The sequence below is a fragment of the Gigantopelta aegis genome, chromosome 8 (assembly GCF_016097555.1).
Source record: "Gigantopelta aegis isolate Gae_Host chromosome 8, Gae_host_genome, whole genome shotgun sequence".
NCBI classification, from domain to species: domain Eukaryota; kingdom Metazoa; phylum Mollusca; class Gastropoda; order Neomphalida; family Peltospiridae; genus Gigantopelta; species Gigantopelta aegis.
Genome location: NC_054706.1, coordinates 43,322,392 through 43,341,508, shown reverse-complemented (window position 1 = coordinate 43,341,508; position 19,117 = coordinate 43,322,392). Strand labels below are relative to the sequence as shown.

The window sequence follows — 19,117 nt, the reverse complement described above, 5'->3', positions numbered from 1 at the left end:
TGTGGTCTTTAATCATATGTCTGAAGCCATATAACCGTAAATAAAATGTGTTGAGTGCGTCGTTAAATAAAACATTTCTTTTTTTATTACACCCTCTACTTTGGTCAGATAGATATAAAAATACATGTACGTAGACTTGCAGTAATGTCAATTAGTTCAAATGCCCCCCCCCCCCCCCACCCAATTTTTTTTGGACAGATGCAATCAGTCTAGGGCGTCATAAAGTATGGAAGGAATTTACCATCAGTGTTATTGAAAGTTCAACAGGCAATGAGTAAACAGGCCGACCAGTAAACGTGAATAGTGTGTAGTGAGACACGTTTGCACAGAGACTGATAACAGCAAGCAAGCTTATCAACATGACCCGCCATTTGAGCGGAGGTTTCCAGGGAATGAAATCAAACCTCTTTTAAACCAAATATGGCGGTCTTGAATTTTTGCTAGAGTTGAATAAATCTGTGTAAATCAACATTTCGGCCCCTAAAAATTAATTCATCAAGATAAACGTTTTAGCCCGTTATTTGTTATTGTGATATTTATTGCGGGCCTTATATGTCAAAATGTTTTTTAAAAGAACAAGAGAGCGGAGTGGGGAGAGATCCCAAAATAAAAAGCAAAAACCCCTAAAACATATCACCTGTTTTTGTTGGTATTGGTTACAAGGGCTGTAACGGGGGTCAATATTGCCACCAGAAAAAGTCCTGTAGAAGGCCCTATTTCTTGCGGCTAGGTAGTATTGGGGCGACGGCCGCCGACCCTGCCGCCCCAGTTCCGACGCCACTGTACAATGATGTCCGCTAGATTCCATTTATGTTACAACTCGTTGTTTTAAAACGTAACCAACTCGCTTTATTTCATCAGATACATTTTAAAACAATTCGCAAGTTAAATGGTATCTAATGGGGACACGTACAGTATTTTTACGTGCATGTATATAAGGCGTCTTATGACCTTTTCAATAATAAATGAATTAAATGTATTTCCCCAATGGCTCCACACCTCACGGAGTACTTGAAATACTAAATTGAAATACCCGTGGGAACTTTATGTTTGTAGATCAAGATGAAGCTTGATATGCCTGACATGGTTATTTATCACTTATCACTTATCGCACATACTAAATGGAGGGCGTTGAAAACTGGTTCTGAATCGCGCTGAACAAACAACGTAAACGTGCGAATGCACTCGGTTGCTGGTCTAGTAACTGACTGTCGGTATTCAAAGAAAGATGCCAGTTTTGAATACTAGTGTATCAGACTTACTATAATATATACACACTGTTGTTTACACCAAAAAGTCTTTGTTAAATTATTGGATGTGTAAAATATAATATTGATGGAGGTGTCTCAATCTGCTGTGAAATTTGTATTTTAATACCCGTAACACACATACATACATACATGTTTTTGGTTGTGAAATATTAAAGTTACAGTCCCCATACTTTTTAGACAATTATATATTAAGTGGGGTTATAATTTTTGGTAACAACCATTATGACTAGACTGAAAACCCACAGCAATATAGGTGTATTACACTGTTATGTGCATGGCTGGCGTTTTGAACATTCTTTGATGCATTAAGACTCGACGTAATTCGAGAAATGGTTTAAACCTGTTGCAAAATGTGACAATAAAATATTACCATATTGAATACTTCTCACTTTCGATGTGTTACACAAAGACGGACAGGTATTTCTGCATGTACAGGCATGTTAGACATATACTGGCACACATTCATTTATAATGATTATTAGATTAATATAAGATGGTCCCAAGAATACCAGTAACGTAAGCTCTTCGGTGCATCTGGGGAGGGTCTAGCCTTTCTGGGGGGGGGGGGGGGGGTAGGACGAAAAAGGCAGAATGAAATTTTAAAAGAGCACCATTATAACAACCTTTATTGTACTTCCAAAGGTCTAAGGTGACATACATGCGATAGTAGATCTAAACAGAAAACGATCACTAAATATTTATTATTCTGATTGATCTTGTGACAAATTCAAATCAATCGAGAGAAGGGCACTTCTCAGATTTGAGGGGACGGGGAGTCCGAACCCCCTAGATCCATCTAGATCCGCCCCGGTGCATTTCGAGTAATTTCATTGAATTTCAACTTATGTTCGTGCTTATATCCAATTTACGTTCAAACACGCTGTCCTGGGTACACACCTCATCTATCTGGGCTGTCTGTCCAAGAAAGTGGATTAGTTGTTAGTGGTTAGTGAGAGAGAAGAGGATATAGTGGTCTTACACCTACCCGCAAAGTCGTTAAAACTCGCCCTGGGTGGGATCCGGTACCGGGCTGCGAACCCTGTACCTACCAGCCATATATCCAATTCAGGTTCAAACACGCTGTCCTGGGTACACACCTCATCTATCTGGGCTGTCTGTCCAAGAAAGTGGATTAGTTGTTAGTGGTTAGTGGTTAGTGAGAGAGAAGAGGGTATAGTGGTCTTACACCTACCCACTGAGTCGTTAAATCTCGCTCTGGGTGGGATCCGGTACCGGGCTGCGAACCCTGTACCTACCAGCCTTATGACCGATGGCTTGACCACGACACCACCGAGTTATTTTCTATCATGGGACTAGAAAACTAAAAACTGAACAGGGTTTAAGTGGTCGTTCGCCAAATTTCCAAATGGGAATTAAGGTTGAATATTAGATTTATTTTATTATTAAATCGCCAAAAAGCTAATTCGAAAATCAAATATTGATTGACTGATCATCAGCCGAGTACAATCATTAAAGAGCTTTAATTGTCTTACAATGTGTTTGGCTAAGTGAAACCTCAATTTAGATACACATTTTCCGACCAAATTCTCCCAACTGTTAATAGATTTTTAGATTAAGCTATGGAAACAAAACAAACATTAAGAGGGGTGTCTATAGTCCCAGAAACTCCAAGACCATTCCGTTGTCTGGAATATAATTGTTTTTCATAAACCGATTACATTTTTAAAAATTATTTTAGATCTATTAAATTTCACTTTATTTCATTAAAACGGTCATAGGCATATGCCTCTTTAAGGCATATGGACGTAAGGTCGTCGTAAGCCTATCAATATTATTATTATTTATTTTATTAATTAATTAATTAAATTAATTAATTTATTTATTTATTTATTATTATTATTTTTATTTTTATTTTTTTTAAATTATTAATGCTATTATTTTATCTGCCTTCCCAGCACCGATAAGCCCGTACATGTAGGCTACAATGCGGGTGCGGTCTACATTAATTATGAATATAATTTAACGCGCCAATGCATAAGCATGCTTTCGTTCCGCAAACTTCATGTATACAGTTCTATATGGATCCCACAGCTATGTCATGCTAGATTAACTCTTTTCATTCTATACTTCTCAAATCTCTAGCATATATTCAAAGTGTTGGGCTTTCCCTTCGATATTTTTTTGCTATGTTTTTCAATGTTCCTGGTTGCTACATGAATGGATGGCCAACAGAGAACTACAAGTTCCGCAAACACAAACAATGCCCCACAATGGATATATCAAATTAAAGACCATGGTATATGCTATCCTGTCTGCAGGGAATGTGCATTTTTAACACATCCGTTGGAGAGGCCACTGTTTGAGATTTGTGATATCACATGACGATATCCCACGTACGTTGGTGATAGAGTCAAAGAAACCTGGTAATGTCCTAGATAGCCAATGCCAGTACCAAGTTCTACCAGTGACGTAATTATACGCGAAATGCACAATCGCAAATTCTGTAAATAGGTTTAAATTAGATTTTTTGTAATAACCAGAACACTACACTGCGTTAGGTAGCATGAATCTGACAAGACCTTTGATAAATCGATTGTATGTGTGCATTCCGTACACACACACCCATCCTATCTGACAACGTAACTACAACATGTAATTTCCTATCATATCTAGCATTTGATGCACTGACGTACACACACACCCATCCTATCTGATAAAGTAACTACAACATGTAATTTCCTATCCCATCTAGCATTTGATGCACTGACGTACACACACACCCATCCTATTTGATAAAGTAACTACAACATGTAATTTCCTATCCCATCTAGCATTTGATGCACTGACGTACACACACACCCATCCTATTTGATAAAGTAACTACAACATGTAATTTCCTATCCCATCTAGCATTTGATGCACTGACGTACACACACACCCATCCTATTTGATAAAGTAACTACAACATGTAATTTCCTATCCCATCTAGCATGTGATGCACTGACGTACACACACACCCATCCTATATGATAAAGTAACTACAACATGTAATTTCCTATCCCATCTAGCATGTGATGCACTGACGTATACGTGTATGTGAGACACGTGCCAACATTTACTGCGGTATGCCAACGTTAAACGTTATTTCGCTCCTCTGTATACCTTGTCATTGTTTTATTTTGAGGGACACAGGTCAGTTTACAGATCACATTGTGTGAATGCACACACGGCCTGTTAACCAAACAATCCAAATAAACGAACCAGCTACGTGTAAATCTCTATGCATGTATGCAGTTGGCTGTGCAGTTGCAGTATCAACCAAGTGTCTTCTTTTCCTTCTTGTCCATCACATTTTCCCCCCCATTTTGTTTTCATTGTTTGTCTGTTTGCATGTCTGTCTGTCCGTCCGTCCGTCGTCCGTCCGTCCAACCGTCTCTCTTTCTCTCTCTCTCTCTCTCTCTCTCTCTCTCTCTCTCTCTCTCTCTCTCTCAGTACATTTTTTACCATCATTTCCTTAGTTATTACATGTAAATATTTCCCCCGATTTGTTTCTTTGTCCGTGTCCGTGTCTGTCTGTCTCTCTCTCTCTGTCTCTCTCTGTCTGTCTGTCTCTCTCTCTCTCTCTCTCTCTCTCTCTCTCTCTCTCTCTCTCTCTCTCTCTCTCTCAATGCATTTAACATGCCAGAATACAGTTTTACACCACACTAGTCCATGCATTATTTCCTTACTATTAAATGTAAAGAAACTGCACAAATTCCAAACATACTGCAAAGTAGATTATTTTTGCCCTTGAAATCTGTTCGTGACAGTGCTAGTAGAATCAGTGTGTACGCGTCATAGTAGTAGGTAGCTTTGTCCCGGGAAAACGGTTCTCTTTAGGGTTAGGGTTATTAGGTTTTCTCAAAATATCGGCCGGCATGAAGCCTGCACTGCACAATAGCTCCAAGGAAAGTATTTGAATACACGGTATATATCACAGCACAATAAACCTTTTTAACTCCGTCAGTGTAAACACGTTTAAATGTAACACAGCCAGAGAACGCCAAAATCAGGTTAATGCATATTTAGGTTTCATTAAAAACATCTCAGCGGTGCTTGATTTTGGAGTACGCCCACTTTAATGTTCAGATCTCTTAACTACATAAATGTAATAATATATACCTAACACTATACATATATAAGCAGAGTTCACAAGTATCCCTCTTTGCGTGAAGGAGGCCGCACACATTCACTTGAAATGATCTCATTTAGTTTCATGTTTTTATACTGGAGAGGCCACTGATAATAAATCCATAACACCGCATCCACCTTTGTTTTAAACTTGTTACTTGGGAGCATAAGCTGGCCACAGACCACAATTAATTTCGCTATATGTTTCTATATAGCCTTAGTGGCTATAACATTTTTATTAATATCAGCAGGCCCGTGGATTTTTGTATGTACCTTTGCCTGCCTGGGGCACACTGGTTTAAACAAACACCCTCTAAACCAGGCCGGAGTACACCCATTTTACACAAAAAGCACTACTTTTGCATGGGCCGGAATTACCACAAACAAGTCTTCAATGTCAACAAGTTACACATGTTTACAAACTACATGTTCTCCCCTGTCAACTTCAGTAAAATAGTTGCCACTTCATAGCTGTCTGCCATGAAATAATCACAGTCAAACAGCAGACTACTTGCGCGGACAAATTTCTGTACAACCAAATAGGAAGATAACTGTAATCTGAGGCCAACTTCACAATTCACAAGTTTGTTTAGGCACAATTAATTGCCATTGTAAAGGTTGTAATGAGTAGGAAGGAAGGAAGGAAGGAAGGAAGGAAGGAAGAAAGGAAGGAAGTGTTTTATTTAACGATGCACTCAACTCATTTTATTTACGGTTATATGGTGTCAGACATATGGTTAAGGACCACACAGATATTGAGGGAGGAAACCCGCTGTCGCCACTTCATGGGCTACTCTTTTTGATCAGCAGCAAGGGATCTATTATATGCACCATCCCACAGACAGGATAGTACATTCCACGGCCTTTGTTACACCAGTTGTGGAGCTCTGGCTGGAGCGGGAAATAGCCCAATGGGTCGAGCCGGCTTTAAAATGTTCAGTTTTGAAATAATCACGGTATAAAATTAGTAAATGTTTTTAAACAGTCCTACAATATAAGTACTTGTAGTTTATTGTTTTATCAACTGTTCTGCTGGGTATGGAACTTCTTCTTCTCTTTTTAAAAATTATTTTAGTGCTTTTATCCAATTAATGTTCAACCACGCTTTCCCGGACACACACCTCAGCTATCTGTGGGTTAGTTGTTAGTGAGAGAGAAGAGGGTGTAGTGGCCTTACACCTACCAATTGAATCGTTAAAACTCGTTCTGGGTGGGAGCCGATACCGGGCTGCGAACCCTGTACCTACCAGCTTTATGTCCGATGGCTTAACCACGACACCACCGAGGCCGGTGTACACTTAGCTTAGCTTAGTAACTGGTTTAACGTGTCCATATACCACTAGGGTTTCGAACACGCCTATCCCGAGTCCGGCCTCCGATAGGATCGGGGGTCTGACTCGGGACAGGGATAACCTAACAAATAGGGGAAATTTTGAATATTAACGCCAAAAGTATAAAAAGGGGGAAATTGGGGTTAAAAGGTTTTGGCTGCGCCCTTAAAGAAAAATATCAACATTCCTAACCTATATAAATTATTAATATAATATATTTTCGGCGCAAATTTAGATGGGCTGGTCTAAAATTAATAATAATTCTTAAACAATATTCATTAAGCCCATGGGAGGTTGAAAGGAAAGGCGCTGCCAGTCATATTTTAAACATTGGTGTGACCAGGTGAGGGTCGGGAGGGAGGGGAGGCCGGCCCACACAAAACCTAAGGCCGAACCGCCTACGCATATAGCCCCAAAGAATACCCTAACTCCCAGCATCCCCCCCCCCCCCTCCCCCACCGTGTCCAACCGCAGTTCAGTCCAATCCTGGCAGCCTGCTAGTTGTTTAGCCGGTGTACAGAGCTGGGCTTATTGAAGCATTTAGACATTTTAATTGACCCATGAACATACATAACCGGAGGACCTCATCATTCCAAGGGGCGGGACGTAGCTCAGTGGTACAGCGCTCGCTTGCTGCGCGGTCGGTCTGGGATCGATCCCCGTCGGTGGACCCATTGGGCTATTTCTCGTTCCAGCCAGTGCAACACGACTGGTATATCAAGGGCCGTGGTATGTGCTATCCTGTCTGTGGGATGGTGCATATAAAAGATCCCTTGCTGGTAATCGAAAAGAGTAGCCCATGAAGTGGCGACAGCGGGTTTCCTCTCAGTATCTGTGTGGTCCTTAGCCATATGTCCGACGCCATATAACCGTAAATAAAATGTGTTGAGTGCGTCGTTAAATAAAACATTTCTTTCCATTTCATCATTCCCACGTTAAATTCGAACACTGGAAATGACGTCGACGAAAACAATCTCTTTTGGGGGTTTTCAACAACTTTTATTTCCTTTGTTTAAATGTTCAACTTTTATTTCCGTTTGATACGGCTCGGACAGGAAAAGCTTATGTAAAGGCAGCTCCCTGCACATTCTCTACATATTTACATCTGCAATATTTACATACACTTCAGCGGGACGAACCAACAACAACATACAAACAACGAAAAAACCCGCGGCGGTAAAGGCGAATACGCATGGCCACGGAGCGATTTGTTGTAGCAGGTCGCAGTGTGCGATTTGTTATAGCGTGTGGCAGTGTACGATTTGTCATAGCGTGTCGCAGTGTGCGATTTGTCATAGCGGTTCGCAGTGTGCGATTTGTCATAGCGTGTCGGAGTATGCGATTTGTCATAGCATGTCACAGTATGCGATTTTTCATTGCATATCGCAATGTGCGATTTGTTGTAGCGTGTCGCAGTGTGCGATTTGTCATAGCATATCGCAGTGTGCGATTTGTTGTAGCGTGTCGCAGTGTGCGATTTGTCATAGCAGGTCGCAGTGTACGATTTGTCATAGGTTGTCACAGTATGCGATTTGTCATAGCCTGTCACAGTATGCGATTTGTCATAGCCTGTCACAGTATGCGATTGGGGCGGTACGTCGTTAGCCTAGTAGTAAAGCGCTCGCCTGATGCACAGTCGGTCTTGGATCGGTTCCCGTCGGTAGGCCTATTGGACTATTTCTCGTTCCAGCCAGTAAACCACGACTGGTATATCAAAAACCGTGGACTAAATGCTATCCTGTTTGTAGAATGGTGCATGGGAAAGAGCCCTTGCTTCTGATGAAAAAATGTAGCGGGTTTCCTCTCTAAGACTATATGTCAAAATTATCAAATGTTTTACATCCAATAACCGATGATTAATAAATCAAGGTGCTCAAGTGGTGTCGTTAAACAAAAAACCTTTAAAAGTATGCGATTTGTCATAGCATGTCGCAGTATGCGATTTGCTTTGTCGAAAGGTTACAGGTATCAAGAACAAATATTCCTTCCAACTAGACCTAGTGTTACACAGAGAATACTAAATTAGTGACTAAATTTAAAAACCTAAATAGTGTGCACATATTACAACGGGCTGCTCCAAAACATCTAACCAGCTAAACTGAAGATGGATATGTTCTTAAACAGTTTCTTTTTTGTTGTTTCATGAAACTACAAATACACATCAATTTATTAATCATCGGCTATTGAATGTCAACCATTTTTGGTAATTCTGACATGATATATATTGTCTTAGATGAAACCCGCTACTTTTTTTTTCATTAGCAGCAACGGATCTTTTATACGCACTTGGCTCAGTGGTGTCGTGGTTAAGCCATCGGATATAAGGCTGGTAGGTACAGAGTTCGCAGCCCGGTACCGGCTCCCACTCAGAGCTAGTTTTAATGACTCAGTGGGTAGGTGCAAGACCACTACACCCTCTTTTCTCTTGCTAACCCCTAACCACTAACAATTAACTCACTGTCCTGGACACTGAGGTGTGTGCCCAGATAGCTGAGGCGTGTGCCCAGGACAGCGTGCTTGAATCTTAATTGGATATAAGCACGAAAATAAGTGAAATAATGAAGTATATGCACTTTCCCACAAGCATGACAGTACATACTCCGGCCTTTGATATATGATAGTCCTGTTCAATTGTTTAGACCCAAAGGTTTTTGCAAATGTTACGTTTAATTCCTATTCAATCCTTGCCAAACCCAAACCCCGACAGGTTTTATATACAATTCATCATCTAAAATGCACGAAGTTGACTTATTTTCATGTTACAAAAATCTCTGTATGTTTTGAATGCAGGTTCTTTCTCGTATAAATAACTACGGCTATTTGCATAACAAAAGATTACGATACGAGGCTACGTGAAGGCCATTATAGCTTGTTTCAATGAATCAAGGTTATGAATGTTTTGGAATGTAAAATGTGTACCAACTTTGTCTAACCTTTTCTTTAAAAATATACGTAAAAATACATGTAACCATTCCATGTACATGCAGCATATTGAATTAATTTTGCCAATAAATTATTTATATGAATGTTATTTTATAAATTACATATTTATATACCGTACCTAACCTAACACAATTGGGGTGTAGTAACAAACAAAAATCAGTTTACACAAGGTCTACAGTGTTAGGTTTGGTAGCCATCCTCTTTCCACAATCATTTTCTTTTAATTGAGACCCCTTGTGGTCAAATCTATAGTATTTATGGTGGTGCTGGGTGGGTACTTTTGTAATGCGTAAACCAAAAAGCTATTGTTCAGACTTTTTCGGGTGTTCCGCCACTTGCCCATTCCCTAGACACGGCCCTGAATGTCCAAAATAAGATAACATTGCTTGTACATATCAAGTCGATGGTCAGTAACATATTATTTTCTAAGTATAATCTATGATTGCATTGTGTAAACCACATGAAATACAAGTATAGAAGGGTATATAAGTTCACAGAAGATGTATTACTGGACATTCCATACATTATTGTTATTTGAGTAAAATATGGGTAAATCGAAAATCATTTCAGCTGATGTAAAAGCTTGTATTAAGAACGTTTTGGGTTATTTTGAAAACATGGTAGACCTAGATATGCCGCTTATCGAATTGTCGAACGAGTCGCCGCTGCACTTATAATTTCGGTTTCAACAGTGAAAAGAAATATAAAAAATCTAAACGCTACCAATCAGAGCACAGAATGCATTGTTAAAGAACCTGACCGAAAACTTATCGATTTGTTTGATAAAGATGTTATTAGGCGACGAGTATACCGATTTTATAGAGAGGGCGAATTACCTACATTACATAAGATTAATTTGGCTTTGAGTGAGGAATGCGGAATCAACATATGGATATCAACATTACAATTACATCAACAAATCTCAACATATTTCAACAACTGGGAAAGTGATTTTTGAGGACGCCAATATATCAGACAGGAGACTCTCCTATCTCCATGAAGTATCCAGTTTACGAGAACAGGGGTATTTAATAGTATGTCAAGATGAGACGTGGGTGAACGTTGACCATACCACATCCCAGCACTGGATAGATATCCATCCGGGCACAAGCACCGCCAATCACCTGCCTAAATTAGACGCTACTCATCGAGTTCCTAAACTCTGTTGATGACTGGGAAGGGAAAACGACTTATTATCTGTCATGCTGGCTGTGCTAAATATGGACTGATAGATGGTTGCGACTTGGTATTTGAAGCTAAAAAAACAAACAAGATGGAGACTACCATGGCTAGATAAATCATGAAAAATGTATTAGATCTAACAGCACTGCGTGGACTCCCATGTCCAGGTGACATTTCGTCTATAAATAACAATTCAAATATCGACCAATTACACTTCGCCGTTAAAATATCGGGCGAGACTATTTATGCAATAGGGGAACTTGTTCGTCTATTTCAACATTAAAAAAACAGGGGGGAAAGTGCAGTAATAAACTCTGGATTGTATACTAGTATAAACAGATTTTATGGCTATACCATAACGGTTGTTTTTTCGTCTTGAAAGGAATTTTATATAAAATTTTATACTGAAATTAGTTTCCGGCATACTTCGTAATTCACCCGAATCGTTTCGTATACCCTCGGCATAATCCCGAATGTTTTCAAAAAATTTTGAAATCACTGGCATGATTTTGCAAGTAAGGTTTTGATTGGTCGAATGAAAGGTCAACTGGACATGAGCTCCAACGGGCTGCTGTTAGATCCACATGTAATAGTGGGGATAATTTTAATTGGATTGTAATGTTAGCTACCACAACAAAATAACTGAGATAACACGATGTCCTACATTTAACACCAAGAAGGACGACATACAGTCGTGGCTACGAACCAATAAAATACCTTTTGAGAATAACATGACAAAACCGCAGTTTGTTACTGATGATATTGCCGAACGCCATGAACACTTATATCTAAGACTGCCGCCAAGACATTCGGAACTGAATCCAATAGAACTGATCTGGAGTCAAGTAAAAGGGCACATAGGTCAAAAAGAACTGGCACTTGGTTTGAACTTTTTCACACCTACAAACGTCTCTGACACCGTTAAACATGTAATCAAGATCGAAGAAGATTTCAGAAAGCAAAATAATTTTATAAGAAATAAAATACCACACGTGATAGTGGATAGTGATGAAGTTAACTCTTTAACACTGAAAACAATTTATTCCCATGACATTCATTATCAGTCACTATCAAACAACCTGTCAATTGAACAAATATAAACGTGTATTACAAAACACGGACAATCACTATAAAACCATATAAAATACACTTACATACGAAGCCAGAGGTGGGTGTGGGGTTGGGCAGAGGGCCACGCCTCCACCAATCGCGGGTACACAATATTCTGGCCACATTTGTGTGCGATATGTCACAATGAACATCACGAGATTAAGACCTCACCCCAACCCCCTCACTAAAAGGGAACGTGGCCTTCAGATGAACACTGCCCGGGCATTAGTAAATAATACATATTATATATTATTCATGGCCATACAACCTAACAGTCATAATGTATCAACCTATCTCATAGTTACTTTACAGTGTTTTATCCCCAATAGCACCCAAACTTTTTATTTTTGTATCAGTACATTACACTAATGACATAGGCTCGGATCCAGACGTTTTTAATAGCGGGGACCCAAAACCCGTTGTTTTTGAACAGGTGGATGGGATAAGTTTTAATTTTTTGTGTATTCTGTAATGTATATTGTTTGACAAAAATAGAGGGGACGTGTCACCTGGACTTCCCGCCTGAATCCGCTACTGAATTGTTTATTGACTTATGTTTCCAAATTGTTTCTTAAATATATACAATATATTCCGCTAGGAAGGTGGAAAGGAACATTAGTTTGAAACACACTATAGAATGAGGCTTTTGTTATGCAAATAGCCGTAGTTATTTATAGGAGAATGAACCTGCATTCAAAACATACAGAGATTTTTGTAAAATGGAAATAAGTCAACTTCGTGCATTTTAGATGATGAATTGTATATGGAATATGTCGGGGTTTGGGTTTGTTTTCACGCGTATGTAAATAAAACAAGTATGGAATAGGAATTAAACGTAACAGTTGCAAAAAACTTAGGGTCTAAATAATTGAACAGAACTGTAGTCGTGGGGTACTGACTGGGATGGGAAAACCCCAATGAGAAAATCGGTCCACCGAGAGCGCTCGAGTCGTAGTCATTGTCTTTTCACTTGCAATTAGTTTGGTAGTGTGAATTACAGTGGCCGGTTTAGCTGGACATTTGGGTAATGCCAGAAATCTACAGTGTTTTCTCCATCGGGTGTGTATGAAAGAGCTTTACTACACCCTAACATTACAATATGTTTTCTTTTTACTTGAAATACGCGTGGTTGTCGCTCTGCGATTTAGAATAAAAAAATAATAATTCTAGACTTTTGATTTTAGATATATACCAGCAAGATGTAACGCTTTTGTCGTTTCAATTCTATAACCCACACGTTATTAGAATATATAACAGTATTTAGTTACGTTCACTGCTCAGCAACTCTTGTTCTTGGGCCTCATAAATATGTTTTGACATTTAAATATCCCTTTCATGCATGTAATCTAGATTGGTAATAGACATGCGCAGGCAGGAATTCAAGTCCGTTTATAATTAATACCTTTTTTATATGTACAAGGTGAAATGTTCTTGCAGTACTACCTGGTCACGTATCGTATAAATCTGATGGGGTTTTTTAAACAAAGAAAATACATTTGAGGACAATAATACTTATCAGGTTTGTATTGGTAAGAAAGGGATACTTCAAGTTGTGCATCAGTCATTTGTTGCTAAATTACAGGACCTGTAAACTACACATTTGCTATTGATGTACAATACATTAATTTATATATTTTTTAGTGTATATGATACCCGTTTTTGAACAGTATTATAGTCTGTATACAACATGTTTATGTCGCGATTGGGATGGACGTGTATGAACATTCAGTCGATTTACGCACGTAAATGCAGGTTTGGTTAGTTCGTGTACATGTCTATCTTACGCCTATAAACTGGGGATCTAGCCTGAATAATTTCATTTACCCAGACCGCAGTTCCGTTAATTAGTACACATTTGATAAAGCAATCAAAATGATAAATAGTTTAGGACATGGTACTTTAATAGGCAAGATGGATATCAATTCAGCTGTTAACACTTTCAATATTTCTATCTGAATTTGAAGCCAGAATTAGGGTAAATAGCCATTAAGCTGCAGAATCAATTCGTTTGGGTGGATACATAAAATATCTTGAAATTATAGCATCAAATTCTAATTTATTTTCCCCGACCAGGTTCATTTATCTTCTGGTAATAACTGCACGTTTTTTCCAGTGCTTTAAAACTACCACCAATAATGTATGTCATTCAAGTGGAGAAGTCGGTCCATTTCAGTTTTGTGGGTAGCCACTGGCTGACATGGCATATATACAATTGGCCACGGCGCGGTTCTGTTGGCGGTGGCTGAGATCCGCATGGTGACGCTAGATCTCGCCATGTGGCAGTTTCTCGCTCGACAACAGTACCGTTTATTTATTTGTTGATTTGGATTTTATTTGAATTGGATTATGCTATATTTTCATTGATGATTTATTTGCATATTTTCAACATGTGTATATCTGGTTCTGGTCTGCACTGTTGCTCAATTTCAGCAAAAATAATTTTCACATATTTGCAATTTTCAATGTATCATTTCATTCTGTTTATCTATTTGTGTCATTTATTTATATTTGGGTGGCCCAATTGCCCTATTTTCGGGTGGTAACCTTAAATTAAGCCGTGGCCAATTCAGCAGCCAATAAACAAATAAACACAAACATTTTGCATTGTTATCTTTGATAATAACATTTAATGTTTCTATTAAATGAAGATATTAGAAAATAAAATGAAATTTGACTAAGACGATTAGAACAACCACGGAGATGTTACGCAGAAAATATATATTTAAAGTATAATTACAGTCGTTAAAAAGTCTGCTAGTCGACAACATATTAACAATGGTAGAACACTCTGGATAGTCCCGTTAATGTACAATACATTAAAGAGACTACGCTGACTTTATTGTCTTCGTGACATGTTCCAGGTAACAGGTTCCAACCATTCAATTTAAATATTTATTACATTTTGTGGCTTAGAAGATCAAAATCAGTATATCGTACGTCTTCCTGGTCGTACTAATGTTTGTAGTAGTCCGATATATCTGCTGTCAAGCTGAATTTAAGTTTAGTTTCACGGCAGATATATCGGTCTATGCTTGTAGTAGTTAAAACTGCTTGTCACTTGCACTATTTTTAAGCACATTAAGATTAGAAACACCTTGGATATACAGACATTGATATTCAAAAACAACTTCTATTTTATATGTACTTTTAGTCGTTAAAGAGGCTGTTTATTACACAGAAATGTGAACTACAATAGTATCAAAGTTACGACAGTCCCTTTACACTGGCATATCCACATGGTGCATGAAGTATGGGCCTATAACGGAGGTTGGAATATAAATATAACACACAGTTCTTCGTGCACACGGGTCAAAAGAAAATCAGAAAAGGAGTATTGTGTAACTAGTAGGGCGTAGTATGCCCAAACCAGTTAGTCTCTTGAACTGCATGACGTATGAATAAATAATGTAAAATTAAGTCGATAACCAAGGGCTGGCATTGGGCGAGGGTTGCTGGGCGTTATATGGTGCTTAGGTTTGCTTTTTGTTTTCTAACATATTGTTAAAGCAGGTTGCAATCCAATATATTAGGAGACGATAAAACAAACAAACAAACAAACAAATAGTAAATAATTCACCGAGCAAAAAATGATAGTAAAAAAAGAAGAAAAATACGCATAATGAATACATAACGACATAGTAGTTACATGACTGCAAGGCAAAATGAGAGGAGGGGGGGGGGGGGGGGGGGGGGGGGGGGGGGATGGAATGTTAGGTTAAAGACAAACCAGCACATTGTTTATTCAGCGACTCGGTTGTGGTAGTTTTGTCACTTGAAATAGAATGTTAAAGAAGACTTCTGCTGCTCCAGTACAATTAAAGAAATAAAGAAATGTTTTATTTAACGACACACTCAACACATTTTATTTACGGTTACATGGCGTCAAACATATGGTTAAGGACCACACAGATATTGAGAGAGGAAACCCGCTGTCGCCACTTCATGGGCTACTCTTTTCGATCAGCAGCAAGGGATCTTTTATATTTTATATGCACTATCCCACAGACAGAGTAGTAGATACCATGGCCTTTGATATACCAGTCGTGGTACACTGGCTGGAACAAGAAATAGCCGAATGGGGCCACCGACAGGGATCGATCCTAAACCTGACCGCACATCGAGCGAACGCTTTACCACTGGGCTGCGTCCTGCCCCTACAATTAAAGAGACATTTTGACTTACTGTAAACGTCACTAGCCCTTTCTAAAAACAAAATCACCGCACACATTACTTCGGTATTTTTCTATAGAAACGTTTCGCTATAATAATAAGTCATATATTGTATAATGACATAACGGTAGGCGGCGGAACAGGTTTTTAATTATTTTTTTGTATGAAGGGGGAAGGGGACACCATGTGAGGTAGTGGAACAGGATTCACAATTTATGTATAATAATAATAATAATAATAATAATATATATATATATATATATATATATATATATATATATATATATATATATATATGAACAAAACACAAAAAACCAGATCTTAATAATAAGTTATAAAAAGTATAAAAAGCCCCCCCCCCCCCCCCCCCCCCCCCCCACCCCCCATTAAAACCACTGAGGACCACTGCCCCCTGCCCCCGCCATTTCCGCAACCTCTGTATTAATCATGGTAATTTTATTCTTGATTAATTGATTAGCTTCCGGCAACGTTCCGTTCTCTTTCACACCGGCTTGGAAGCACAATACACTGATAGATCGAACAGAGGAAAATCTTTTCAATTTCTCTCACCTGTTTTCGTGTCAACTTTAACTTTAGTTGTTGTTATACAGCTCGCATCTGAGCAACCGACATAATACCACAGCCCAACTCCAAAATAGTGAATTCCATCGCTTGATTGAAGCCACAGCCACATTGGGGCAGCGTATCCCCCCAGTAGTACCAAAGTGGCCAGCAGAATAATAAACCATGCTAACGTCACCCAGTGTCGTCTGTCCATCATCGCTCGCGCGCGCTTCGATCGTAACTGTCGTCTGCTACGATCGATTCCGCGAGAGGGTCCAGGTAGGACCATTGTCATACGCCAGTCCAGTAACCGCGACAGTCGCTCAACTGGTTATAGCCTGGGTATATCTGTATCCAGAACATTTGTGAATACTGCGCTTCAAACTGTTGGCTTAGATCTGCTAATACATTATATCCAAACACATGAATACCGATCATGAAAATAATTTAATTCGTAAATACTGCGTTTCAAACTGCTGAAAAGGGCGGTTAATAATACATTATATCCGGACTGATGAATCCCGAATCGGTAAAATGTTTTGACGTTTTAACATGCGGGATATAGCTCAGTGGTAGAGCTTCCGCCTGAGGCGCGATAAGTCGTAGGATCAAGTTCCCACAGTGGACTCTTTGGGGGTATTTCCGTCATAGCAACAGTGAGGCAGACATAGCGCGAACATTCATTAATCTCGGGGTAACGCACGTTACTTGAATGAATCACTGAATCATTGAATGAATTTAATTTGGCTATTGAGTGTCAGACGACAGTATAAGAACAACACTGTGAACAATTTGTGATGTTTTGAATAAAGTTTGGAGCTATGAACTTTGGTCAAACAATTACAACCTATATCTAAAACAATTACAACCTATATCTAAAACAATTACAACCTATATCTAAAACATCATAAACAATTACAACCTATATCTAAAACATCATAAACTATTACAACCTATATCTAAAACATCATAAACTATTACAACCTATATCTAAAACATCATAAACAATTACAACCTATAGCTAAAACATCATAAACAATTACAACCTATATCTAAAACATCATAAACTATTACAACCTATAGCTAAAACATCATAAACTATTACAACCTATATCTAAAACATCATAAACAATTACAACCTATATCTAAAACATCATAAACTATTACAACCTATATCTAAAACATCATAAACAATTACAACCTATATAAAACACATAAACTATTACAACCTATATCTAAAACATCATAAACAATTACAACCTCTATCTAAAACATCATAAACAATTACAACCTATATCTAAAACATCATAAACAATTACAACCTATATCTAAAACATCATAAACTATTACAACCTATATCTAAAACATCATAAACAATTACAACCTATATCTAAAACATCATAAACAATTACAACCTATATCTAAACACATCATTAAACCTATATTAAAACATCAAAAACTATTACAACCTATAGCTAAAACATCATAAACAATTACAACCTATATCTAAAACATCATAAACTATTACAACCTATAGCTAAAACATCATAAACAATTACAACCTATATCTAAAACATCATAAACAATTACAACCTATATCTAAAACATCATAAACTATTACAACCTATATCTAAAACACCATAAACTATTACAACCTATATCCAAAACATCATAAACTATTATTACTATTGATCAACAACAACTATACAGAATGGAATTCTAAAAAAATCAGAAAACTTATTTAAATTGTTTTAAGCCACTCATGAACTCCTTCTTCCTCACAAGAATGTCCCCACCCCTGCACCACTGTGAGAAACAGCCTCGCAGGGGGGAAACAACAACAAAATGATTTCAAAGTGATACGGAAGCACTCTATAGGCCAAATGCCGACACGCACTTATAGAATTCTTGAAAAAAGTATTTTCGATACCCCATTATATATATATATATATATATATATATATATATATATATATATATATATATATATATACATATATACATACATACATATATATATATACTGACACACAATGAAAAGGCAAAACAGATATTTTTCAATATTTTGTTGTGATTAATGAAAAATATATTTATTGGACTTAAAATAACAATTTATGAGAGGAAGCCATTGATTGGTACTTTTGTCTGGGTTTTAATCCTGGTTTTGTTCTCGTTATACATACAATAGCAGAAACACACAAAATGGTGTGAAATGCGTTCACTACATGCTCAATCATGCTGCATGCAATGCACGTGAAATGCCAGTATGTGGACACATAAAAGTCACGTAACAGTATCATATTCCTCGTCACATTAAGAATGCCACGACTCAGAGAAGAACAAAGGGAGCGAGCGTTGGGCATGGTTCAAGGGGGGGGGGGGGGGGGGGGACTTCGCAAAGCCAAATTGCTAGGA

The 19,117-nt window shown here is 38.1% G+C and overlaps 1 protein-coding gene across 1 annotated transcript in view; it reads right to left on the bottom strand.

Moving 5' to 3' along the window:
• Window positions 1-17,003, bottom strand: part of LOC121379450 — a 30,003-nt gene extending 13,000 nt beyond the window's left edge. Inside the window, exon 1 of the mRNA XM_041508093.1 lies at window positions 16,709-17,003. Coding sequence (XP_041364027.1) covers window positions 16,709-16,997 — 289 coding nt within the window. The 5' untranslated portion in view covers window positions 16,998-17,003. The remainder of the gene's footprint in view (window positions 1-16,708) is intronic.
• Between the last annotated feature and the right edge of the window lie 2,114 nt (window positions 17,004-19,117).